The sequence below is a fragment of the Carcharodon carcharias genome, chromosome 5 (assembly GCF_017639515.1).
Source record: "Carcharodon carcharias isolate sCarCar2 chromosome 5, sCarCar2.pri, whole genome shotgun sequence".
In the NCBI taxonomy this organism is placed as follows: Eukaryota; Metazoa; Chordata; class Chondrichthyes; order Lamniformes; family Lamnidae; genus Carcharodon; species Carcharodon carcharias.
The window spans coordinates 61,535,048-61,562,008 of NC_054471.1; the positions used below are offsets into that span (position 1 = coordinate 61,535,048).

At 39.8% G+C, this 26,961-nt stretch overlaps 1 protein-coding gene across 1 annotated transcript in view; it reads right to left on the minus strand.

The window, feature by feature from the left end:
• lca5 (lebercilin LCA5) overlaps window positions 1-26,961 on the minus strand; it is a 119,208-nt gene that overhangs the window by 34,556 nt on the left and 57,691 nt on the right. Inside the window, exons 4-7 of the mRNA XM_041188635.1 lie at window positions 26,265-26,402; window positions 25,259-25,355; window positions 21,840-21,967; window positions 8,302-8,455 (exon numbers count right to left, since the gene is read on the minus strand). Coding sequence (XP_041044569.1) covers window positions 8,302-8,455; window positions 21,840-21,967; window positions 25,259-25,355; window positions 26,265-26,402 — 517 coding nt within the window. The remainder of the gene's footprint in view (window positions 1-8,301; window positions 8,456-21,839; window positions 21,968-25,258; window positions 25,356-26,264; window positions 26,403-26,961) is intronic.

Genomic DNA, 26,961 nt, shown 5'->3' on the forward strand with positions numbered 1-26,961 from the left:
CTGAGGCAGGTCTTCCTCCCAAGTGTAGGGCAGAAATCTCACCTGCACCCAATGGTTGGAGGTAAGTTCTGATTGGCAGTGAAGCATTTCCTGCCAATTTCTCTGGTGGCAGGGCAGGAAACCCACTATCTGAAAAATTTTATCCATTGTTTTTGTTTCTATCCTTACCAATCTGAGTTCACAACCAGAAGTGAAGGACTGGCAGACACTTTACATGATGGATGGGATGTGTTTACTGATTATTGAGATAGGCATGGTTAAGATTTCAAAATCATGTACCAAATCTAGCTTCCAAAGCAGTTTAAGCTTGTAGTTACTGGAAATCTGTTGTTCTCTTGCCCATTTGTTGAATACATTTGTATGGCAGTTTATGGGCTAAGGCACAGTTTGATTGTGTGTTTATTCTGCTACCCTCTGAAGCAAAGGATGATTGTCCTCTAAAGCAGAGGATAATCAAGTGATATAACCAGAAAGCTAAGACACTTGGTGGGAGTTTTCTGCTTGATCTATGAACTCCTACAAATTAGCTAGATATTTTTAGGTAGAAGTACATTCCAGTGCTTAGGAATTAAGGTCTGAGATATTAAAGCACACAAAATTGTTTTAAGTAAAATTTTAAAAATATACCTAGGTATATCTAACAGCTTCAAGTCATAGACAATTGCATTTATCCCTGCTTGGTATAGTATCCTCTTAGTATTGTCTCAGAGATTCATTAATGGCATCCTAAATGGTCTTTTCTATGGCTGCATGAAGTTAAGCCTCAAAAGTACCTATCAATGCACTATTATTCATGGAAGCCAGATCAAAAGCCTAACAGGGGATTATCACCATGCCATACTTTGAGTGCCCAGGGCTCACTGTACTCATTCCTAAACAAACGAGAAAATCTATGTATGGCACTATCTCCAAACATAAACAGTCATTATTTCCATTGCTCTTAACCAAACTGGTTTGCAAAGCAGCCTGCAAAATTACTTTTCCAGATATGACCTTCACATTGAGCCATGCCTTTCCAGCAGTCCTCCCAAAAATGTATGCAATTAGAGTTTCAACTCGAACAGGATAATCCATCTGCTCCTTACACTACTAAAGTTACATCCATTCAAAGCTAGGGATGGCGCTTGTTAGATAAATGAGACAAAACTGTTCAGTCCTTTTAACAAGCAGAATGGTACAATAAAAAACGGTTAAATTATAGTACAGTACAAATATGGTCAGACAACAAAGCAATTGTAATCAGAAGATAGGTATTAAATTGAATTCCCTTAGAGTTCAGGAAATTGAAATAAAACACACTAGTTGATCTGTTAGATTTCAACTTAGAGGAACATAGATTTACGAAAAAAATCATCCCGTTTGTTACTATAAATGACCTCAGCTAACAATTTCCAATTTGTCGCCAGAGCTTGGAGACTTACCAGAAGATGTAGCCTCGGGCCTGGGGAAATTTGGAAGTATAAGGCATACCTCCCCTCTCTCAACAACAACTTTCATTTATATAGTACCTTTAACATAATAAAACACCCCAAAGTGCTTTACAGGAGTGTTATGGCAAAAGCTTTGGCACAGATCCATATATTTGCCATTGATCCAAGGAAATATTAGGTCAGATGACCAATAGCTTGGTTGAAGAGATAGATTTTAAGGAGCATATTAAAGGAGGATAGCAAGGTAGAGAGTGGAGATACAGGGACTCAATTCAACTTTAGTGCCTAGGCAGCTAAAGGCATGGCTGCCAACAGTAGTATGGAAATGCTCAAAAGGCCAGAATTGGCAGAGTCCAGAGATCCTGCGGGGGCAGGCAAGGGGGCGGTTGTGCAGGTGAGGAAGCTTACAGACATAAGGGCCAAGGCTACGAAGGGATTTGAAAACAAAGCTGAGAATTTTAAAATTGAGGTGTTGCTTGACCGGGAACCTCCACCCTACCTAAAAGAAAACAGCTGCACCTACCCTGGCATTTCCCCCCCTCCAGTATCCGGCTTGATCTCTATCGCAGCAGCTATCCAGCCACTTTCCTGGGTTGTCAGCCACTCCCAGTGTTATATATGCAAAACTATAAAGCAAAACACCAACACCTGCACATGCATGCTGTGAATTTTGCAACATGTTTGTGCAAGCAGATTTTATTTTAATCATTATTTGTATATTTAGAATAGCAGCATAAGTGACAGCTCAGATAAATGGCTGGTGCAGAGCAACGGCCTCCTGTAAAAGATGAATAAATGTAACTTTTATTATGGGGGCAATTTATTTTAAAGAAACATGTTAGCAATGGTCTTAGATGGTGACATGTCTCTCTTTCGCTGAGCAATTTTTAACAATTTTTTTTAAGCAGAAAAAAACTTGTTGGATGCAATTTTATATTATTTGTATTGCTATATACTGTATAAAAAAACACACTGAAATACTGGTACATCCATGCTACAAGTCCAAATCCAAACAAGTTGGTTATTTTACGATATTTTTCATTTTTTTTTAACAAGTGGAAGGACTTCCATTGTTGACAAGGAAGACAAAAACACAAGCAAATCCCTCTTAAATTTGGCACTACTAAGTTCAAGTAGGGTAAAAACTAACTCATAACCATCAACCATAAAAATTATTTTCAGGTGTGAATGTTTTTTGTCTGGTGAAAATAATGATTTAGGCAAAAGATCACAAACAGTATAGTGCTGTCTGTCACTGTAACTGAGCAGCAAGACTATGAGCATGCAGGTAGTACGTAGGTTACACATCAAATAAAACAATAAAAGGAATACAACAACCAGAAATGCAAAATCCACAGACTACATTCAGATCATTGCATTTTCTCATCAAATTAATTGCCTTCTTTAAAATTTTGAATGAAACTACATGAAGAACGCAGGTGAAAGGGGTTCAATACCATTATTTGATCAGGAGCAGGAAGTTCAACCTGTGTCCCTGGAAAGCACCTTGGAATGTTTTACTATACCAAAGGAAATTGGGAGAGTACAGGGCCAACATATTCCAGTAAAGACAAAGGGTGGGACCAACAAATCCAGGGAAACAAATTAAGAGCCCATGGGATCCAAGGCAATTTGGCAAATTGGATCCAGAATTGGCTGAGTGGCAGGAAACAGAGGGTGATGGTCGAGGGATGTTTTTGTGACTGGATGCCTATGTCCAGTGGGGTTCCACAGGGATCGGTGTTGGGTCCCCTGCTGTTTGTGGTATATATAAACGATTTAGACTTGAATGTAGGAGGGTTGATCAGTAAGTTTGCGGATGACATGAAAATTGGTGGGGTGGTAAATAGTGAGGAGGATAGCTTTAGATTACAGGGAGCTATAGACGGGCTGGTCAGATGGGCTGATCGATGGCAAATAGAATTTAATCCAGATAATTGTGAGGTGATGCACTTGGGCAGGACAAACAAGGCACGGGAATACACAATGAATGATAGGACCCTGGGAATTACCAAGGATCAGAGGGACCTTGGTGTACATGCCCAAGGGTCCCTTAAGGTATTTTGCCTTTTTTGTATTTTGTATCATGCCTGACAAATCTGTTAGAATTCTTTGACGAGGTAACGAGCAGGTTAGACAAAGGAGAGCCAATGGATGTTATCTACTTGGACTTCCAGAAGGCCTTCGACAAGGTGCCACACAGGAGGCTGCTGAGTAAGAGCCCATAGTGTTAGAGGCAAGGTACTAGCATGGAGAGAAGACTGGCTGTCTGGCAGGAGGCAGAGAGTGGGGATAAGGGGGTCCTTCTAAGGATGGCGGCTGGTGACTAGTGGAGTTCTGCAGGGGTCAGTGTTGGGGCCACAACTTTTCACTTTATACATTAATGATCTAGATGAAGGGACTGAGAACATTCTGGCTAAGTTTGCAGATGATGCAAAGATAGGTGGAGGGACAGGTAGTATTGAAGAGGCGTGGAGGCTGCAGAAGGATTTGGACAGGTTAGGAGAACGGGCAAAGAAGTGGCAGACGGAATACAAGGTGAGGAAGTGTGAGGTCATGCAATTTGGTAGGAAGAATAGAGGCATAGATTATTTTTTAGATGGAGAGAGAATTCAGAAATCTGGAGTGCAAAGCGACTTGGGAGTCCTAGTCCAGGATTCTCTTAAGGTTAACTTGCAGGTTGAGCCGGTAGTTAGGAAGGCAAATGCAACGTTGGCATTTATTTTGAGAGGACTAGAATATAAAAGCAGGGATGTGCTGCTGAGGCTTTATAAGGCTCTGGTCAGACCACATTTAGAATATTGTGAGCAATTTTGGGCCCCAGATCTCAGGAAGGATGTGCTGGCCCAGGAGAGGGTCCAGAGGAGGTTCACGCGAACGATCCCAGGAATGAAAGGCTTAACATATGAGGAACGTTTGAGGACTGGGTCTATACTCAATGGAGTTTAGAAGGATAAGTGGGGGATCTGATTGAAACTTACAGAACACTGAAAGGGCCTGGATAGAGAGGACGTGGGGAAGATGTTTCCATTAGTAAGAGAGACTAGGACCTGAGGGCACAGCCTCAGAGTAAAGGGAAGATCTTTTAGAACAGAGATGAGGAGAAACCTCTTTAGACAGAGAGTGGTGAATCTATGGAATTCATTGCCACAGAAGGCTGTGGAGGCCAGGTCATTGAGTGTATTTAAGACCGAGATAGATAGGTTCTTAATTGGTAAGCGGATCAACAGTTACGGGGAGAAGGCGGGAGAATGGGGTTGAGAAACTTATCAGCCTTGATTGAATGGCGGAGCAGACTCGATGGGCCGAATGGCCCAATTTCTGCTCCTATTTCTTAGGACAGGTAGATAAGGTGGTTAAGAAGGCATATGGGATACTTGCCTTTATTAGCCAAGGCATAGAATAAAAGAGCAAGGAGGTTAAGCTGGAGCTGTATAAAACACTGATTAGGCGACAGCTAGAGTATTGCGTGCAGTTCTGGAATCCGCATTATAGGAAGGATGTGACTGCACTAGAGAGAGTGCAGAGGAGATTTCCAGGATGTTGCCTGGGCTGGAGAGTTTTAGTTATGAGGAGAGATTGGATAGATTGGGGTTATTTTCCCTGGAGCAGAGGAAATTGAGGGGGGGAAATGATTGAGGTGCATAAAATTGAGGGGCATAGATAGGGTAGACAGGAAGGAACTTTTCCCCTTGGTGGAGGGATCAATAACCAGGGGGTATAGATTTAAGGTAAGGGGCAGGAGGTTTAGAGGGGTATGTGACGAAGAATTTTTTCACCCAGGGGGTGGTGGGAATCTGGAACTCAATGCCTGAAAGGGTGGTAGAGGCAGAAAACCTCATAACATTTAAGAAGTATTTGGATGTGCACTGGTGATGCCTTGGCATACAAGGCTATGGGCCTAGTGCTGGAAAATGGGATTAGAATAGTTAGGTACTTGTTTGACCGGCGCAGACTCGATAGGCCAAAGGGCCTTTTTCTGTGCTGTAGGCCTCTATGACTCTAAAGGCACTATTTGAATGCAACTTGTTGCTGCCCTGGCCATCATTCTGCCCTTAACCCAGGGATTCTCAACTTTTTTGCCACTGAGGCTCCTCCATCCACACACCCACTTTAAAACAACACAATTTTTAACCAGAGTATTTTGCTACCTTGTTTGTACCTGCTTGTATGTGGGATCTTAAAAGCACAATGAGCTCTCTCCTTCCCCAAGAAAGGAGCTTCATAGGAACTGTAAAGTTATAAAATGATGGAACTAAGAAACCTGTGAAACCCAAGCATTAGGAGTGAGTCACTCACATTGGCTTAAACATGTGACTTACTGTAGATGCAACTGATGATTACACACAGGGGTGTTTTGCAAAGAACTGCAATCTGCCTCACTACTTGATGATAAACCTGACGCCTACCACTGTCCCGAAATGTTTCTAACTGCTCATTCCCTCCCACGATTGTGGTTGAATTGTCTGTGAATCAAAGCCCCAGATACTGGTCCCAAACTTAAGCTTTGAACCAAACCATTGTGCAGCTGAGGTCCACTTTACTTGCCTTACCCGCTCCTTCTGGGACTGCCGTCTGGTTCTGGCACTGCTAACACGCTACCGCACGGTTTTACATGTCACAAATAAAGTTGACAAGTATCAGCCATGCTACAGTCCTTGTGCATACCATCATATGTGGGCAGTCGGGCAAAGGAGAAGGTGGCCAAAAGCAGGCAAAAAATAAATCAGGTGAACAGGTAGATTTTGCTAGTGTGTTGGATGGTGAAAATGGCAATGTGCAATTATAAAGCATTTTTGATTAGTAATAGAGAACCCCTGGAAATATTTTCATTGACCCTGGTTGAGTACCCCTGCCTTAACCAACAGCCCTAAAAATTAACTGATTGATCATTCATTTGTGGTCTGTGGAATCCTTCTGCCCACAAATTGGCTACCAGATTTGGGCACATAGCAACAATTACTATGCTTCAAAATTAAATCAGTGGCTGCAAAATGTTTTGGGATCTCCCAAGAAAGTGATAAGGCACAAGTTCTTTGTTCAAAATGAGAACTATAGGTGAAGTCATTAATGAGAATGTTGGTTAGTTACAGATAGCATGAATTGTCCCAATGGGTAAGGAGAAGATGAAGCTTCAGAGATTCAACAACTATACTATAAAATCTTAGCTGTGGATAAGGAAAGTAATTTGTCCTAAATTTATCCAAACAGGAAGAACACCTCAGTATACCAGCTAATTATTTCTTAAATGATTTCAGAATTCTGATCTCTGCTGCTCTCTTTGGAAATCCATTCCATGGATATATCACTGCGTGAAGAAGAAATTATTATTCATCCTAAATTTCTCCTTTACTAGTTTTAACCTTATTCCTACTCTCAAAATTAAATTTTACTAATTTATCTTTTCTATACTGTTTACTATTTTACGTATCATTAGAACATTATCTCTCAGGCGCCTCCTTTCAAGACCAAAGAGCCCAAGCTTCTCCAGTCCTCCCCCATAGCTCAGGCCTTTAACACTAGAGGTCAGGCACCAAGCTTCCCTCTCTGTCACCTTCAATGCCTCAGTGTCTCCCTCATGTGTCCATGACCAGAACTGGTCACAGTCCTCAAGGTATGGTCTGATCAGAACATTGTGCAGTTTGACTATGCTTTACTCTGCCTTGCCTTCTACTGTTTGAGATACATAGTTAAAAACATGACTGGAGATTGTATGCACTAAGGACCAGTGATCTGAATGGAGCAGAGTGGAATCATCAACAACAGAGTAAGCAGGACTTGATGAAGAATGATCACCGATAAATATAAACTGAGCGGATGAGGGGACAGAGCTCTGGGAAATCCTAGTTAATATAGATAGAATCAAAAATTAGCTATAGTACAAAGCAATGCGAAAGATAACTAGATAGCCTTGAAAATGACACTGCCAAAAGATCATGTGGCAATTAGTTTAGAACCGCACAGAACCAGACACTATCTAAGGCTTTGGAGATGTCCAAGGCAATGAAAGATGATTCATGGAAGTGTTCAAGGCTAAACTTGAGAGGTACTGTTTATCACATTACCATAAGCAAAATAGACATGCTGAAAACCATACTGACAAATATAGGTTAAGTCAGAACTTTTAAAAATTTGATAATTTGAGGGCCATTTGCACCTTCTATGAACTTTAGCAAGTATAGATTAAAAGATAATAGTTATTTTCAATAATATTTTAAGAACAAATAAATAGTTTGAAAGGCAGTTTGGATTACCTTTCTTAGGATTAAGGTGATCATTAATAAATTTCTAAGAAGGAAAGATAATGCGAACTGAAAGAATGAATAAATGGCATAAGACAGGGATAAATATAAAAGTATTTATTTTAAGGATGATGGTGGAATACTGTTGGGATTAGAGTGATGATAGAAACAATCTAGCAGTGATAAAAACGTAATATTGCCCACAATGGTACAATAGAACTAAGCAGGAGGTTCTTTACAAATACCATCACGATTAGAGTTAAGAACAGTTCACTAAAAACATAAGCTTTTTCTTTGCGAGCCAGCAGTTGCATCATCAACACAGAAGAGAAATGGAAAGGAGGATTCACACAAGTTACAAGGCAATTTTGGGAAAAGAACATGTTGAATAACTGTTGGAAAGTCAGAAAGCCAGGAATACTAACTTATTTTGAGTGAAGACAGCAACTGGAACATTAAGATGGGGTTTCACTGCGAATATTGTGAATTAATTTTTAAAACTTTAGATGAAAGAGCAGAGAACAGGCAACCAACATGTTTTACTGAATGCTGATCTCTAGGTAATGGACATTCCTCTGTCCATTTATTTTGCAGTGATAGCATCAATAAAATAACATTTATACTCTTACTTTCTTTCAGCTTTTGAGCTTTTAACTCCAACCTGTGTTGCTCATGTTCTCGTTTCAGCGCTTCTTCACAGTCTCGCTCATATTCTTTTAGTTCCTTGTCTCGTCTTGGACAATCAGTCCATTCCAGGGTCTCACAGTCATGGTGCTCTTGTGTCTGTAAGAAATTTATTATAACAAGTATTATTTATAGTATTAAAAATCCAAAGATGGCACAATGCATTCATGTTCTAACTTTTTGATCCAATGAGAAACTGTGTAAAAGTTTGTAATTATTCTCCAATTTCACCTTTACTGTTGGGTGAAGTGCTGTCTAGTTTCCTAGAGATGGAGAAAAGAGACAAAAAAATAAACTAATAAAACAATAAAATAAACCAGCAGGCAACACTCACTTTTTATAGAAACCTGATCAAGTGCAAGATTGGCAGAACCTCAGGTAAAACAGTTGCTTTCAAAAACACAGAAAAGTAATAATCCTGGTGAAGATTGTGGTTATGATGTAAGCTGCTCTACACTGGGGAAGGCAAACACAGATTGAGTGATGGTTTGCTGAACACCTCCGTTCAGTCCGCAAGCATGACCCTGACCTTCTGGTCACCTGTCATTCTAATTTGACATCTTTCCCTCATGCTGATCTCTCTGTCCTCGGCCTCCTGCAGTTTTCCAATGAAGTTTAATGTATGCTGAAGTAACAGCAACTCATCTTTTGACTAGATTCCAGACTCAACACTGAGTTCAACAATTTTGGACCATAATCTCTTCCTTCATTTTGTTTCCTTTTCTTTGTAGGTTTTCATTTTTTTGTCTCACTTCTCTCTTATTCTTGCTTTCGATGGCAGTTGTTCCACCTTCTGCCATTCACATCTCTAGTCACATCTTTTAATAATCTCAAAATCTAAATTTATTGATTTATCTCCTCTATTCTGCTTATAATCTTACATATCACTATAATATTATCTCTTAAATAATGAATTTTGGTGCACTTTCTTACAGATTACAAGCATAGACCTCCTAACCCAACAACTGCTGTTTATATGGGCGCAAATGAATCTCCTGCTAATGCCCATGACCTGAATTCAATTAAATATAATTAATATCTAATTAACAAATGAGATACTGAATATTTGAGACAGTGGTTCTCATGCTTCATCCTGAATTTCTTTCGGCATTCTGGGTTAAATAGAATCAGCTCCAGCTGCATTATTAACTTTTAAATATTTTGTTTTTCATCAAGACTATTTCAGCAGTAAACTCCATTGAAGACATTTTAGATGAATATCTGTCTGATGCAAAACTATCAAGGTAGTAATCAGCTATCAGCCAAAGGGCCCAGAGTTTGAAGCCCAGACACACGTGTAGTTATCAAATCTGCCAGCCTATCATCACTTGTTTGCCCTAAAGTTTCTAGTTTCTAACAGTGCCTACCAGCCTGAACACATTCAGATACACAATGCTGTCAAAAACATCAGCAACTGGACATTGAATCACATCCTACTGCCTAGAACAGTACTGCTGTTGGAATCTTTTTCATGCTGAAACTGAAAAGGAATCTCAAAACCCTCTATAATGCCAGCTACATACAAATTTAAATTTAGATTTATTTTCTTTTATTCAAATCATTACAATCACCGGATGTACTGATCATACAAAATACAGATCTATCCACCAATGCCAAAATCCTCTCCTTTATTTAGGCCAATTTTAAACATAAATTGCACAATCATGGTTAGACACAATAGTAATCTATTTCTAGTCTGGAGAAAATAAGAGAGAGAGAGAGAAAGAAAGAGGTAGAGCAAAAGCAGTGTTTCCTTAGCAATGAGACAATATATTTATGGCAGGACTGGCTGGCAGTTTTTCACTTGTAGGGAATTTAGTAATATTATGAAAAAGCAGTTGAGATGGTAGAGGCTTGTGGTGTGCCATCCTGTTGTGAACCACAGACATAAGAGAAACAGGTAAATGAACCAAAATAATAAAGAACAAGACCATAAAATAATGCAAGAAAAGGTTTTAATTTTGAAAATGACAAAATACTGAAAACTAGTTGGAAAGTAGAAATAAAAAGATCCCAAACAATATAAACAAATACAATTCCAGTCCTAAACACCAAATACATATTATCTTTTAAACTGTTACTTGGTTTTTAAATCCTGCCTAAAATCAAATCTGAGCCTCAGATGGGTTAAGGTAAAGAGGAAGAAAGAGACATTTAAAAATATCCAGCAAGGTCAGTCTCATTCATATAAATGTAGCAGAATGATCTCAATTTCAACAGACAAATTCAGCATTTCTCCTTGGAAGGGATCTCTCTCTCTCCCTCATTATACAGCGACGGTATAAAGTGGAAAGATGATTCAGGATTGCTGGTGGGTCAGCCAAAGTATGAGATAGATTTGATCTTGGGCTATATTGCTCAGTTGTAGGTATGCAGCAGAGACCAAAGGGATGAAGAATAACGGGGAAGAAATATATTTGTGTGGCGCTGCATGCAAGCTTACATCGATTCACTGGGGCAGGCAGAATTAGTGAAAAATTTAACAGTAATAATTTTTCAAGATAAAGGATGCCATTCACATCCAAAAAACACAGATTACATTTGCTATGGTTTAAACAAATTGATCTCAATCTAATGAATTGAAAATGGTAAGTCTGCTTGTGGTTTAACTACACAATTTAGCTAAAAATAAAATTGCACTAAATCAGAACTGAGTGTGTTGGGAATGTAATACTCAAAAGTTTAAAAAGTAGCTAGAAAATCACCGAGAATTATGCTGATTAAAAAAATACAATGTTGAAAGATCGCTCAGGAAAATATCACACTTTAAGAAAGGGAATCAATAAAATTGTCCACAGTACTATTTGAAAATGTTTTGATCCACAATTCTTCCCCCTAAACAACCGAGGACAAGCTTAATATCAGGATTATAACTTGGTTAAAAGCATTAAAAACTTGCATCTATGTAACGCCTTCAATGCAGCAAAACGTTCCAAGAGCTTAAAAAGTAATGCTTTGCAATAATATGATTAAACACAACTATGAGCCATAGCTTCCTGCTATCAAAAATGAGGTTGACCTGGTCAATTTGCAGGGTCAGCTGAGCTGAGGCTGGGTTGGTTTGGGCTAATTTTCTGGTGGATATGTCCACAACCAATTTCATTAGGCTGCAAGTTAAAGATTACTTGTAGATAAAGATTAAAGTTAGAAATCTTTTAGGTTACTCGTTGCACACCTAGCTTGAGCAATGCAGCAGCTCTTAAAGCACACCATCTATTACTGAAGGAGAGACTGGAGTGCAGAGGGAAAAAGTGGGTAATCATAATGGCAGAAACATGAGGAATTTTGACAAAGAGTTGACGGTAATGCTGCAGGATATATACCAAAAAAGGGTGGCTCTGTTTGAAATTAGGAACTGTAAAGCTGCAGAGAGGTTTAGGATCCAAGGAGCCAAATCATTAATAAATTGTAGCCAGATACAAAAAGTAACCAACAGGCTAATTGGAATGTTGACCTTTATCTCAAATAGGTTGAAATACAAAAAGTTAGTTATGAATCAGTTGTACAGAACCTAGGTCAGACCCCAGATGGATTACTGCCTTGAACTTGTGGCACCGTGCCTCAGGAAGCCTTAGCGGGGGTTAAGTGCAGATTCACTGCAATGATACCGGGACTTAGAGAGTTAAATTATGAAGACAGATTGCATAAGCCTGGCTTGAATTGAGTACAGAAGATTGAGGGATGATCTGATCAAGGTGTTTAAGATGATAAAAGGATTCAACAGATTAGGTACTGAGAAATTATTTCCCCCAGTGGCTGGGGGTGGGGGGGGGGGGGGGGGGGGGAAGCAAGAACAAAGGCACATTATCTTAAAAATAGTGCCAGCTCATTTAACAGTGAGATCAGGAAGCATGTTTTCCACATGAAGGGTGGTAGAAATCTGGAACAAAAACAAAACTACCTGGAAAAACTCAGCAGGTCTGACAGCATCTGCGGAGAGGGATACAGTTGATGTTTCGAGTCCGTGGACCCTTCATCAGAACTATGACGTATAGAAATGAGATGAAATTTAAGCTGGTAGAAAGGGGTGGGACAGAAGTTGTCCCACCCCCTTCTATCAGCTTAAATTTCATCTCATTTCTATATGCCTTAGTTCTGATGAAGGGTCACACAGACTCGAAATGTCAACTGTATCCCTCTCCGCAGATGCTGTCAGACCTGCTGAGTTTTTCCAGGTATTTTTGTTTTTGTTCTAGATTTCCAGCATCCGCAGTATTTTGCTTTTATCTTAGTGGTAGAAATCTGGAACTGTCTTCCATCAAAGACTGTAGCTTCTGGGCCAATTTGAGTTTTCAAGATTCAGTCTGATTTTTTTTCCAGTTAAGAGTGTCAAAATATATGGAGCAAAGGTGGGCAAATGGAACTGAGCCTACAGATCAGCCATGGCCTAACTGAAAGGCAGAGCAGATTCAAGGACTAAATTGGCTGCTACTCTTCCATGTAAGAAACAGGGGTGAGATTTTTTTTCCAAGAGCGTACACAGATAGTATCGAAAGCAGGGTAGGGGGCTGGTGAGGGAAACAAGTGGTCATTCATTGTCGGTGACGTGTATAGAGTCCAAGGGAGATAGTTATCCAGATAGTGACCTCCTCTTTCTTTCTTTCCCACCACTCCCAAGTCATAGAGAAACAGCCAAACCTTTATTTAAAAGAACAGGTCACTAAATGCAAGAAACACTCCTGAACCACTTGCTATTGCTTTATCTCAGGCCAACTTCCTCCTTTTCTCAGATTATTTATATATAATATACATTAATATACTAGCAGAGCTCCTATGATATTATTCACAGCTCTAGTCACCTGATGATTGTGTCCTAATTGTATTGCTGCGAGCTCAGCATTTATGTCTCTTCCTCAAAGATGTATTTTCTCTTAGCAGTCTTGTTTTGCTGTACTATAAATGTCCTTGACCTTTGTGTGCTCCTTTTGTGTTTCTATCTGTGGCTATCTTTGTACTTGTGTCCTTGTGGCCTAATTAATCTCTTACTCTGCTGCATCTCTTCCCTTGTCTTCCAGATGATGATGTATCTGTGACTGCTCTGTCTTTGCCTCTGGTTTGTGCTGTCCTCTTAGATTGTGTGCTTCTCCTATAATCTTTCATTCTGTGCTAAATGTTCTGTTTGTCTTCTGTTGAAACCTTTCTATCTGTGCCCTGTATGTTTCTTTTACAGTTCAGCAATTCCTTTTTTCTGTTTCTCTCACTCTGACTTAACCTCATTTTCTGGCTTTGTTCTACAAATGCCCACCCCATTCTGTCTCTTAAAACCACTCTGTCCAACAATAATAAAATCAGTTCATCAGAACGTTCGCTCTGTTTCTCTCCACAGATGCTGCCTGACCTGTGCTGTAACCTCTCCATTGCCTCAAAATCCTTCCTTTTGTGTGGAGCTAAAACTCCAAAGGGCTGTGAAACTGAACATGGTACTCTGTGGGCTAAGGCTTTAAGTAGATTCACAGTATCGACTTTTATATGCTCTACGGCTTGCCATAAAATCCAGTGGGCAGGATTTTACCCCCATTGGTGGGGGGGAAGTTGAAGTGCGGGAGTGCAGAGGCGCACCTCCGATCGGTGCCCCTAATTGGGGGCGCAACGCCATTTTACGTGGGTGGGCCAATTAAGGCCCACCCAGCGTGATGTCTGCACGGCAGCGCTGTGCACTCCCTAAGCAGGCGGGGGGGGGAATCCCTAAACCCAAGAGTGCGCTTTTTCGCACACGTGCACGGAAGAGCGCACTCATCTCCCTGAGGCTAAGTGCTGCCTCAGGGAGATCACCTCAACTGTACAAATTGTTAAAATTGGAAAAAAAAAATCCCTGACATGTCCCCTCATGTGACTCTGTCCATAACTTTTTAAAAAACTTTAATTAAATTTTTAAAAACCTACATGAAACCTCATCCCGCCCATGGATGAGGTTTTATGCTTTTTCTAATGCCCGCCAGAGCTCCTGGCATGCCTGCCAACCTTAAGGTTGGATGGGCACGTCCATTAATTACTTCAATGACTCTGTCAATGGCCTCAATTGGCCATTGACAGGTCAGCGGGCACACAGCTGATTTTGCTGAGCCCCTGCCTACCTGAAAACTTAAATGAGTCACTTTACACGTCAGTGAGCGTGCCCCGCCTCCCGCTCGCCGACAGGAAAATCCTGCCCAGTATTCTGTTAGCTTTTTTTTAAAGGGCCTTATCCACTTGAGATACTACTTTTAATGTCTTTGAACCTAAATTCCCAAACCCCTCTGCCCTTCCACAGTAGCCAGCTAACCCGCCATCACCCGCATTCAAAAGATTAGTACTTTTTATTTGTCACACATTTACTAACATTGAATGCTATTGGCTATCTTTTTGCTCAATCAACATTGTATCAGTAGTCTGCTATAGTTTCCTTTCATCCTCAGAACTATTTACTATGCCTGCTGTTTTAGTGTCATGTGTGAACAACATTTTTCCAGTTCTTATTTTGATTTATGCATAAAGGAGTTTCATGAGAGGTGTATCAGAGCTGCTATATCATTTGTCGAACTGTTGCCTAATGTAACACACCATCTTCAGAAGGAGGAGAGAAAATTTGAGGTTAGTGGTCAGTGGCGTGTGCTGAAACAAATCCTTTCCATTTGACGACAACACTCAAATGAGAGCCTCCATCTTTCTATTTCCAAAGTTTTAGTGTGAAAACCTGATTCCCATTTATCACTGCTGGGTCTAATATTGAGTGGGGATGGGGAATCTGGGACCTATGGCTCAAAGAGGACATTCGGGTTCATGCAGAGTAGGAGAGAGAAAATTAGATGAAAAGATTGAAATGGTGGATAAAGCAGGTTTCATACATACGAACATACAAATTAGGGGCAGGAATAGGCCCCTCGATCCTACTCCACCATTCAGTAAGATCATGGCTGATCTGACTGCAACCTTAACTCCACATTCCCACCTAACCTGACAACATTACACTCCTTTCCTTATCAAGAATCTGTCTACCTCTGCCTTAAACATAATCAAAGACTCTGCTTCCATTGCCTTTTGAGGAAGAGCTCCAAAGACTCACAACCTTCAGAGAAAAAAATTCTCCTCATCTCCATCTTAAATGAGTGAGCTTTATTATTAAACAGTGACTCCTAGGTCTAGATTCTGCCACAAGAGGGGTCATCCTTTCCACATCCATGCTGTCAAGATCCCTCAAGATCTTATATGTTTCAATTAAGTCACCTCTTACTCTTCTAAACTCCAGCGGATACAAGCCTAGCCTGGCTGACCTTTCCACATAAGACAACGTTCCTATTCCAGGAATTAGTCTAGCAAATCTTTTCTGAACTGCCTCCAATGCTTTTACATCCTTCCTTAAATAAGGAGACCAATACTGTACACAGAACCCTAGATGTGGTCTCGCCAATGCCCTGTATAACTGAAGCATAACCTCCCTACTTTGGCATTCAATTCCCCTCATAATAAACTATAACATTCTATTAGTTTTCCTAATTGTTTGCTATATCTGCATACGAACCTTTTACAATTCATGCGCTACAACACCTGGATCCCTCTGCATCTCAGAGCCCTGCAATCTCTCACCATTTAGGTAATAAGCTGCTTTTTTATTCTTCCTGCCAAAATGGACAATGTCACATTTTCCCACATTATACTCCATTTTTCAGATCTTTGCCCATTCAATTAATCCATCTATAGCCCTTTGTAGCTTCATGTCCTCTTCACAATTTACTTTCCTACCTATCTTTGTGTAATCAGCAAATTTTGGCAACCATGGTCCCTTCATCCAAGTCATTTATATAAATTGTAAAAAGATGAGGCTTCAGCACTGATCCCTGTGGTAAACCACTCGTTACATCTTGCTAACCAGAAAATGACTACTCTGAAAAAGAGTCCAATTCTGAAGAGTCATACGGACTCGAAATGCTAAATCTGTCTATCTCTCCACAGATGCTGTCAGACCTACTGAGTTTTTCCAGCTTTTTTTGTTTCAGTTTCAGATGTCCAGCATCCCCAGTATTTTGCCTTTATGCCTACTCTCTTTCCTGTTAGCTAGCCAATCTTCTATCCATGCCAATGTGTTACCTCTTACACCATGAGCTTTTATTTTCCATAATAATCTTTGATGTGGCACTTCATCAAATGCCTTCTGGTACAAAACACTGTTCAACCTGTGGAACAGACCCCCAGTTAAAGCAGTTGAGACAGGATTGATCACCTTCTTTCAAGAATATCTGAGAGGAATTGTAAGCCACAGTGATAGATATGGGCAAAGGCAATAGAAATACCCCATACAACACTGATCTTCTGCTGTTGGGTTTGAGGTGTGTAAAATAGGTATGTTGAATCACAAAGAGTTAGTATGCAGGTACAGCAAGTGATCAGGAAGGTAAACGGAATGTTGCCGCTTATTTCAAGAGGAAGAGAATATAAAACTAGACAGAAGTTTTACTGCAGCTGTACAGGACCTTGGTGAGACCACATCTGGACTGGTGTGTACAGTTTTGGTCTTCTTATTTGAAGAAAAAAGATATAATTGCGTTAGAAGCAGTATTCAGAAGGTTCACTCAACTCATTCCTGGGATAAGGGGCTTATCCTATGAAGAAAGGTTAAACAGGTTGGACCCAACCCGTTGGGGTTTGGAAGAATGAGAGGTGATCTTATTGAAACATATAAGATCCTGAGGGGACTTGACAGGTTAGGTACTGGGAGGGTGTTTCCAAGTGGGGGGGAATAAAACTCAGGAACGCAGTTTAAGAACAAGAGATCGCCCTTTTCAGACTGAGAAAATTAGAAATTTCTTCTCTCGGAGGGTTATTAGTATGTTGAATTCTCTTCCCCAGAGAGTAGTGCAGACTGGGTCATTGAATTTATTAAAGGCAATGTTAGACAGATTTTTGATACACAAGGGAGTCGAGGGTTATGGGAGGCAGACAAGAAAGTGGAGTTGAGACCACAATCAGATCAGCCGTGATCTTATTGAATGGCAGAGTAGGTTCGAAGGATTGAATGACCTACTCCTGCTCCCAAGTTCTATGATCTGCTGAGTACTTCCAGCACTTTGTTTTTATTTCAGATTTCCAGCATCTGCAGTATTTTGCTCTGCCCAACAATCTGTTTCTACAATTTATCTCCGCACAAAATCTGTGCCTAATCCTCAATCTCACTTTATCCTGACATTAATTTTCTTCATCTCTCTACTGTTTCTCTGTTCTCTGGAGTTACAATCTGTCAATCCGAACTGATAGTCCCCGGTTGGATAATTTCTCTCTTTCTGTCTCCAACATTTCTCTCTTCCCTGGAACTCCCTCTCTCTCTATTCCCTAATGTCCATCTGTTTAGTTCTCTAATCATTCTTTTCATCCATTCAATCTCTCATTTTGATTACAAAAAACCTCTGACTCACCATGAACACTACCAGCACAGAAGGTCCAATGATGTTAAATAACATTTTTATGCTGCAAGTCTGACAAATAAGTTATAAATAATATTACAAAGAAAATTCTACATCTGAAAATCTACCTAAAAGGCCAGTGAAACAATACAATATGTCAATACTTTAGTTTATGATGTCAATTATGCAGGCTGACACCAACAAGTTTCCCATATGGCACTATCCAACAGGAAGAGTCATGTTGAATCAATCTCAAAGCTATTAGCAGCTGGCTGAGCAAAAGTATTGAAGAGGCTTGGCCATTTTATTCTTGAGAAACGGAGCAGAATAGGATGAACTAAAAAGCATCCCCCAATGTAAAGAGCTTCTTCAGTAAGTAGGTGAGCTCTGCAGACTAGGAAGCCTCTGGAATTAATTTCCTGTCTGTGCTGTTAGCTATTCTTAGCCAGATCAGCAGCAGAAGCCAGAGTGATTGGCCTCAGCATTCCTGGATTAGGGATTAATCAGGACTCCTACTCCCTATCCAGTGACCTCAATGTGTGTGTGTGCATGAATAAACATCAAATGAGGAAAAGATTGGGCTCAACGATGATGCAGGAAGAGCCTCATGAAACTATCAAAGCTTATGGAGATGAGAACACAATGATGAATGGCATCACAAGAACCCTACTCCAATAAAATGTCAATGCCCTCAAGGGAAAAAGAAAAACTAGCAGGGAAAAGTTGGTGAGAAAAACAAAATAAAGGGAATAAAATGTAATTAAAATAAAGAAAATACACAAATGTATTGGTTGGAACTGTGGTTGAAGGTTAAATCTGAACAAATTATTAAACAGCAAAGCACTTTTAGTGGTTGTTTACTGCAACAAAATATTTTTATAAAAATTATAAATCCCAAGAGATGTGCAATTTCTTTCCCTTATTTTGTATTAGTTCTGAACAACTGCAACCCAACAGCATAATGTTCATATAAATAACTGAGCTAAAATTTCTTTACTATTGAATTTGAGAAATGTTAAAATTTAGATCTTTGAAAAAAAACATGAAAGGCATTGATAATGTAGACATTAGAGTGTCAAAAATTTGCAATCACAGAACATGACTAAAAAATTAGCAACTTTGATTGCTCACAACGCTTTTTTTTGATAAAGTGTATGAACAGGGATTGTCAACAATAAGAACTCCAATGATCAGATACAATGTGAAACATGTTGCTGGGAATATGGATGAGTGACTTGTGGATTACAGATGGTTACAGTTGATAATTTGGGTTAAGATGTTAGATTCACACTCAATTACCCCTGGAAGCTGGAAAAAGGTTTCAGAAGAAAAATTGAAAGCAACTGTTATGTTGACTGGATGTGCTTTCCTTGTAAACCTTGCTTTCTTTTATGTCTATTTAAGAGCAGGACAAATTAGCATAGTCAGAGTTTTACAGCATGGAAAGAGGCCCTTCGGCCCATCGTGTCCATGCCAATCATCAAGCCCCTATCTACTCTAATCCCATTTTCCAGCACTTGGCCTGTAGCCTTGTATTCTATGGCGTTTCAAGTGTTCATCTAAATACTTCTTAAATGTTGTGAGGGTTCTACTCTCTACCACCCTATCAGGCAGTGAGTCCCAGAAACCCCCATCCTCTGGGTGAAAGAATATTTCCCCAAAGTCCTTCTAAACCTCATGCCCCTTACCTTAAATCTATGCTTCCTGGTTATTAACCCCTCCAATAAGGGGAAAAGTTTCTTCCTATCTACCCTATCTATGCCCCTCATAATTTTGTATATCTCATTCAGGTCCCCTCTCAGCCTTCTGCTCTAAGGAAAACAACCCCAGCCAATCTGGTCACTTTTCATAGCTGAAACGCTCCAGTCCAGGCAACATCCTGGTGAATCTCCTATGCACCCTCTTTAATGCAATCACATCCTTCCTATAGTGTGGTGACCAGAACTGCACCCAGTACTCCAGATGTGACCTAGCTCATGTTTTATTCAGCTCCATCATAACTTCCCTGCTCTTGTATTCAATGCCTCGAATAATAAAGGCAAGTATCCCATATGCCTTCTTAAACACATTATCTACCTGTCCTGCTGCCTTCAAGGATCTCTGGACATGCACACCAAAGTCCCTCTGATCCTCCGTACTTCCTAGGAACCTACCATTCATCGTGTACCCCCTTGCCTTGTTAGTTCTCCAAAAATGCATCATCTCATACTTTTCAGGATTAAATTCCATTTACCATTGTTCTTACCATCTCACCAGTGTTCTTCCTATCTCAACAGTCCATCTATATCATCCTGTAGTCTAAGGTTTTCCTCCTCTTTATTTACCACACCACCAATTTTTGTGTCATCTGCAAACTTACTGATCATACCTCCTGCAATTGAGATATCTTTAAATGCACCAAAACTGTCAGCACTGTAGTAATGCTGATAAGAGAACAGTTATGTTGCTCAGGCTATGTCAGTTACATGGATGGTTCAAGATTACCAAACAGCAAGTTGTATACCAAACTGGAAGGGCAAGCATATCAGGATGAACACGAGGGCAAATCAAGTGATATAATACTATCAACTACTAGGAACATCTCACAGCTGATTGCAGGGCCTGGTGAACAGCACTTTCACAGGTCCAGAGAATCACAGTACTGAGCTGAAGTGCCACGAGCAAACAACTCGTAAATAGCAACTTGTCTAATGTGTAGGAGAGTTCGACTCTCATAGAAGCCTTAACATTCAGCACAATCATCAGAACTGAAAACACAAACTACACAGTAAGGTCCAAAGGGAACAAGCAAATCTGATGCTTGGGGTGCAAGATGATGTCCAAACTGTCTGAAAAGCATCAGGCCTGGAGATGTAAAATTATTCTAAAATGGAGTGCCCAAAATAATTGTCAAGTTCCTCATAACATTTAATAAGTATTTGGATGAGCACTTACTTGCCATGGCATACAAGGCTATGGGCCTAGTGCAGGAAAATGGGATTAGAATAGTTAGGTACCTGTTTGGCCGGCGCAGGCTCGATGGGCCGAAGGGCCTTTTTCTGTGCTATAGACCTCTATGACTCTAAGTTACCTGCTGCATCCAGATGATGAGAAATTCATGGAGCTGTTTGAGCCTCTCCAGATCAGCCGTTCTCAGGGCTCTTCACTCTGATTGAAGATGTTTACCAGACAGTGACACCTTTATGGGAGCCCTGAAGCCCTCCCAATAACCAGCGACTCCTTTAATGGCACCAGATCCAGACCCCCAACCCTTCCATAAACCAACAACTGCAAATTTTCACCATTTCTCACCTCCCTTCAAAACAACACCGTGCAAACTCATCCAGGCGCTGTCACTGCGAAAAGTTGAAACATCAGCCAAGAACCTTGGCCCTGTCTGTGTGGACAGCAGCCAGGTCCAGGTGTGAGGCTGAGTGACAGCTCCCCCACCTTGTTTCTGTCAGAGGTTTTCCGGGCTTTCTGAGATTCTCTTCTCCTCACTTTGGCCGTATTGAAGGCGGTAGTGGCCAAGGGGAAACGGAGTTCAGAAGAAAAATTAAAAGGGTGGAATTCCATCAGGCAAAAGTCAATATTTCGCCTTTTGGCATAAACATCTTTCTTGATAACCCAACTTACACATTAAAGGGCTCTGTCTAGACTACCCCAGGAACTGTGCTCTTAAAAATAGCATAATTCCTTTGTGCTCTTCCTTGGGCCATAACCTGAAATCGTGCTTCATTGAAATCTGTCCATTAGTTTTTGAGATATATTGTTTACAAACAAATTAAAAAACAGGGGTGAAAACATTACCTCTGTCCACCTTCAGTGAAGGTAAAAATACAGAAAATTAGAGCTTCTGCCAGTTAATTGTTTATCAATTGAGTGTTGAATTGTATTTAGGTGGCAGGCAAAAATTGAGAGTTCATCTATGCGCATATATATATAGCAGCGGAATGAAAGAGGTGTTGATGGTGAGAGATGCACAATATGCAATGTGGTCTCCAGTGTTCCATCCTTCACTGCCTAGCTACCTGCACTGTAACATCGATGTCTAGCTTTTCTATCATCATTAGACTTTGCCATTGTCCTCAACCATTTTGTAGAAAGCACATGCATTAAAAAAAGCATACCTTTTGTGAATACTCTCCTTTTTTCCTCAGTTCTTCTTCACCACTAAAAGCCGGGGGTGGAGTTGGGAACTCTAAAGGTAAGTAGTACTCTTCGGTCTGCACTCCTTTCACAGTGTTGGGCACTGTAGCTAATGTGTACAGACAAACAAGCAATAACAAAATAGGTTAAGTTTTTATTATTCATTTAAATGAATCAATGTTTTCTGGCACTGCACATTGGAGTAACAATCTTCAGTTATTTAAAATCCAGTTTAATCCAGAAAGTGGCCATTTTGGTTTCCCCTCCATAATGGCCTTGCACAATAGAGACACTATTTAATCATTTTATATAGATATTAGATAAATCCATTTTACAACGGTTTTTTAAAAAATGATTAAACAGTATATGAAGTAAAATCTGAAAAACTGGTTAATTAATTAATTTGAAGCTTGCAGAGAATTAATTTTTGGCTAGTAGGTAGGACAAGTCTGCTTTATTGTCAGCTGGTAGTGTTAGCACTTAATTTTATATTTAGAGATTGCACACACAACAATGAGGGAAACTGCTTCATTCAGCTATTGTACCTGCATATATGCAGAGATGCCCTAATCATAATAGTGCCGAGCTCCCTCCATTGAGAAAAACTGCAGGTTTCAATGCCCTCCATGTTAAAAATATTTCAACTCCTACACCATCGAGCAAGAATAATGCCTTCAAACGCACTCACCAAGTTTTCAATTCTCAACTATCCCCAAATGGGAGTACGTTTAGAGCCCTCAGAACTTTCCACTTCATGGGTTGCCTTTCACTTCGCCCCATTAGATAAGATTTCAATCCCATCCTCCTAATGAGTAAAATTTCAGCACCATCTCCATCACCCACCACTGCTGTGAAACACCACCACCAATCTCAACCCCCCTCCTTGCTAGTCGCTGTCATAGTTTAACCCAGCTACTGTCGACCAACTTTTCCCCTCTCCAATTCACCATTAGTTGCAGATACCTCTCTCAGGTTTCTTCTACCCCACTTTATTACACATTTGACAGTAGTGCCTAACTCCAATCGACAACAAAGCATGAAATGTCCCATTGAACTCCCATGGTAATTATCTTTTTTCGTATATCATTATTGAAGCCATTAGGTTTTAGTTTTCACAGATAAACAAACAACTGCGGAATTCAATTCAAAAATATCAAAGTGCTGAAATTGATAGAACTTTACTCATCATGTTCCTGCCGACTGAGAAACAGCTTAATGCCACTTTCCAGCTCTTGGTCTGTAGCCTTGTAGGTTACCGCACTTCAGGTGTCTATTCAAGTAATGCGGTGATTAGATCTGGACACAGTACTCTAGCTGTAACCTAACTAATATTTTGAATACTTCTAGCATAAGCTCTCTGCTCTTACAGTCTCTGCCTTAGCTAAAGGAAAAAATCCTAAATGTCTTCTTAACTAACTTATCTGCCTGTCCTGCTAACTTCAAGCATCTGGAGACATGCACTTCAAGGTCCCTCTTTTTTCATTATCCTATTATTTATTGGATATTCCCTGCCTTGCTTTTCTTCCCCAAATGCATTATCTCACACACTTCCGGATTGAATACCATTTGCCACTTTTCTGCCCACTTGACTAATCCAATAAAGCTTCCTGCAGTTTACGGCTTTCCTCTTCACTATCAATCACTCGGGCAATTTTTGCATCAACCACAAACTCCTTAATCTTCCCCCTACATTTAAGTCTGAATCATTGAGATATACCAGACAAAGCGAGGGACCCAGTACAGAGCCTGTAGAACCGCAACGGAAACAGGCTTCTAGTCACAAAAACACTTGCAACCACTACCCAATGCTTCCTGCCACTGAGCCAATTTTGAATCCAACTTGTCAACTGCCCTTGGTTCCCATGGGCTCTTACTTTTATGGCCAGTCTGCTATGGGAGATCTTGTCAAAACAATAGAAGAGCACAAGAAATAGGAGCAGGAGTAAATCATAAGACTCACTGAATCAGTTCCACCATTCAATACGATCATGGCTGACCTTGGGAATCAACTCCACTTTCCTATCTGCTCCTCATATCATTTGATTTCCCAAAGATCTGTTCAGCCTTGAATATAGTCAATGACAGGATATCGACAACCCTCTGATGTGGAGAATCCCAAAGTTCCACAACACTGAGTGAATGAATTTCTCATTTCAGTCCTAAATGATTAGCCTTTATCCTGAGATTGTGCCCATGTTCTAGATTCCCCAGCCAGCAGCAACAACCTCTCAGTATCTATCCTGTCAAGTCCCTTCAGAATCTTGTGTTTCAATAAGATCAACTCTCATTCTTCCAGAGAATTTCTTCAGCCTCTCATCATAGGACAACCCTCTCATCCCAGGGAGCAATCTAGTGAACCTTCACTGTATTGCCTCCAATGCAGTACTACTGCCTCTAATCCTTCCTTAATATGGAGACCAAACCTGCACACACTACTCCAGGTGTGGTCTCACGAAAGCTCTGTACAATTGTAGCAAGACTTCTTTATTCTTGTTCTCCAATCCCCTTGCAATAAAGGCAAACATGCCACTTGCCTTCCTAATTTATTGCTGTATCTGCATGCAAACTTTGAGTTCCTTGTAAGAGTACACCTAAGTTTCTCTGAACATCAAAACTTACAAGTTTCATGCCTTTTTAAACATATTCTGCTTTTCTATTCTTACAACCAAAGTGAATAACTTCATTCTTTCCCACTTTATAATCCATCTCCCATCTTGCTGCCCACTCACCTAACCTGTCTATATCTCTTTTCAGCCTCTCTGTGTCCCCCTCACAACTTACATTTCCACAAAAGGTCTTGCTAAAATCCATTTAGGCTACATCAAACAATGTCACCCACATCAACCCTTGTTGTTACCTCCTTAGAAAAATATACTTAATCAAGTTAGTCAGACACAACCTTCCCCTAACAAATCCTTGTTGACTATTCTTAATGAACGTAATCAAAATAAATTTAGCTTTTTCAGTCAGCTTAAAGCAGTGGCCTGCATTCAGGGCCGTTTCTCAGGTTTTTTGTTGAGTTGACAGCTTTTTATGAAGCATCTATTAGTTTTTCTAAGTTTTGTAGGTCGGTTTGTTATTGAAGTTAACCCTTGCACAGCGGTATTTGATCCCAATTCTAATGAGTAAAATTACAAGACAATATGCAATAAATGTCTTGAAAAAGATCTAGTGTTCTGATTTTTAGATCATATCAATTTACTAATTTCTCAGAATGGATGACTTACAAAAAAGTACTTTTTTATTTGCTGCTTGCATCTAAATGAACAAAGCTGCACTTGACATTACTTAAACTCTATATGAAAGGTTACGTTTTATAAAATGCACACAACTTTCACATTCAACTCAATGTTGGACTTGACAGGACCAAAAGCAGTTTTAGCAACAAGGAAAAAAATACCTTTCTTCTTAGATACACTTTCTGTATCTTTCTTTGGTGATGCTTTGAGTATGCGGTTGGCATAAATGTTCTTTACGTCTAGCTCCTTTTCCTTCTCCTGTGAATAAATATGAAAAAAATTAACTATTTTCACATTTTAGAAGAAACAGCCAAATCTCAGCCTACATATTCTTCTCACTAGCCCGACTATCATGTTACTACAGGCACCTAGGCTAGGATCAGCTGATTTAGAACAGTTTCTGACCAGACCTTGTTTTCTTGGGATATACAGCTAAGCTTCACACAGAGCAGTGAATTTACTAACTGAGTTACTGGGGATCTCAGCTTTAATGTTAAAAGTAAACTACCCTCGAGTGATTAGATCAGTCCAGGCAAGTTATCTTTCTGCATATTATCTTTTCCTTACATTTTCTTCAGCAGTTATTTTCTCTTGTCAGTCCCTAATGTCTGAAATACTCCTTTATGTCTTAACCATTCAATTAGAATGACAGCTCATTTTAATTACAGGGAGTTGTAAGCATCTGGAAAAAAAACTGAATGGACTTTTTAAAAATTCCACACTCATTTGGAGCTTTCCCCTGGCCCAAGATCACAGTGATGTTTACAGAGGCTTAGAGTATATCTTGATCAGAAATACTTGGAAATAATAAATAGTTTGAAAATTAGTAAATATAAATTCATCATATTAAATGAATTACAATCACAATTTTTCTCCAAATACTCCCTACATTATTTATGAAAATTGATTTGAAGCATGGATGCTTTTTCAGTGCAAAATTTGCATTAGAATAAATTTAATTTGTCAATATATTTTAACAATAATATTAAATTTATTCTGACTGGACAGCTAACAACTTCACTGAAGAAGTCAAGGTTTGCCAGCATGTTAATAATACCTCAATACAACAACTTTCATTTATTATTTGAATAATGCCTGTTATATATTGCTGCAAACTGGCCAGAAGAAATTTCCTCCATTTGACAAAGCCTTCATAAGGCAAAGTACCTTTAGTTTAGAATTAAGATGCTGGATTGTCTCCTGGAGATTTTGAACATTTTCCTGAGCCACATGCGTCTTCTTCCGCTCAGAGGTCACTTGCCTAAGTAAGCTGTGGTTGCTCAGCTCCAAATTTTTCTCCAGCTCCTTAATTTGAGAGATAAATTTAAGAAAATTAACTTTATATTCCATATTGCCTTCAACTTTACCATATCTTTCAAAATAAATTGCTTTAAATGTGCCTGGTTGCACTCAAAGTATGGGTTCCATTTGGGGCAGGATATAATTTTAATTACAATTAGATGTTCCAAAAATTGACCACAGTTAATGCAACAAGCACAAAAAGGTTTGGGGAATTTGTGCTGGCCTTCTAACTGGGAAGGCCAAGGCCTTCCTTTAATCCATTAGACAAAGGTCTCATCCACAGGTTCAGCTGATTATTCAACTATACAATATTGAAGAAATTGGCTTTGAACAAAGGTCAATTCAGAATTTATGAGTGCTCAGTGCTTCTGCTATGCAGCAGGAAAAATAATTTCCTTTGGAAATCTGGGAAACAGGTCCAACTCCAGATTTAAGGGGCAGGAGAAGATTGTTGTTTTATGCACAGTTAATTTTCAGAATGCTAAAATTTGATCATCTGCCTTGCATGCAATGGATCTGACATTTCTACGATAAATCAGAAAACAAAGAATAATATGCTCAA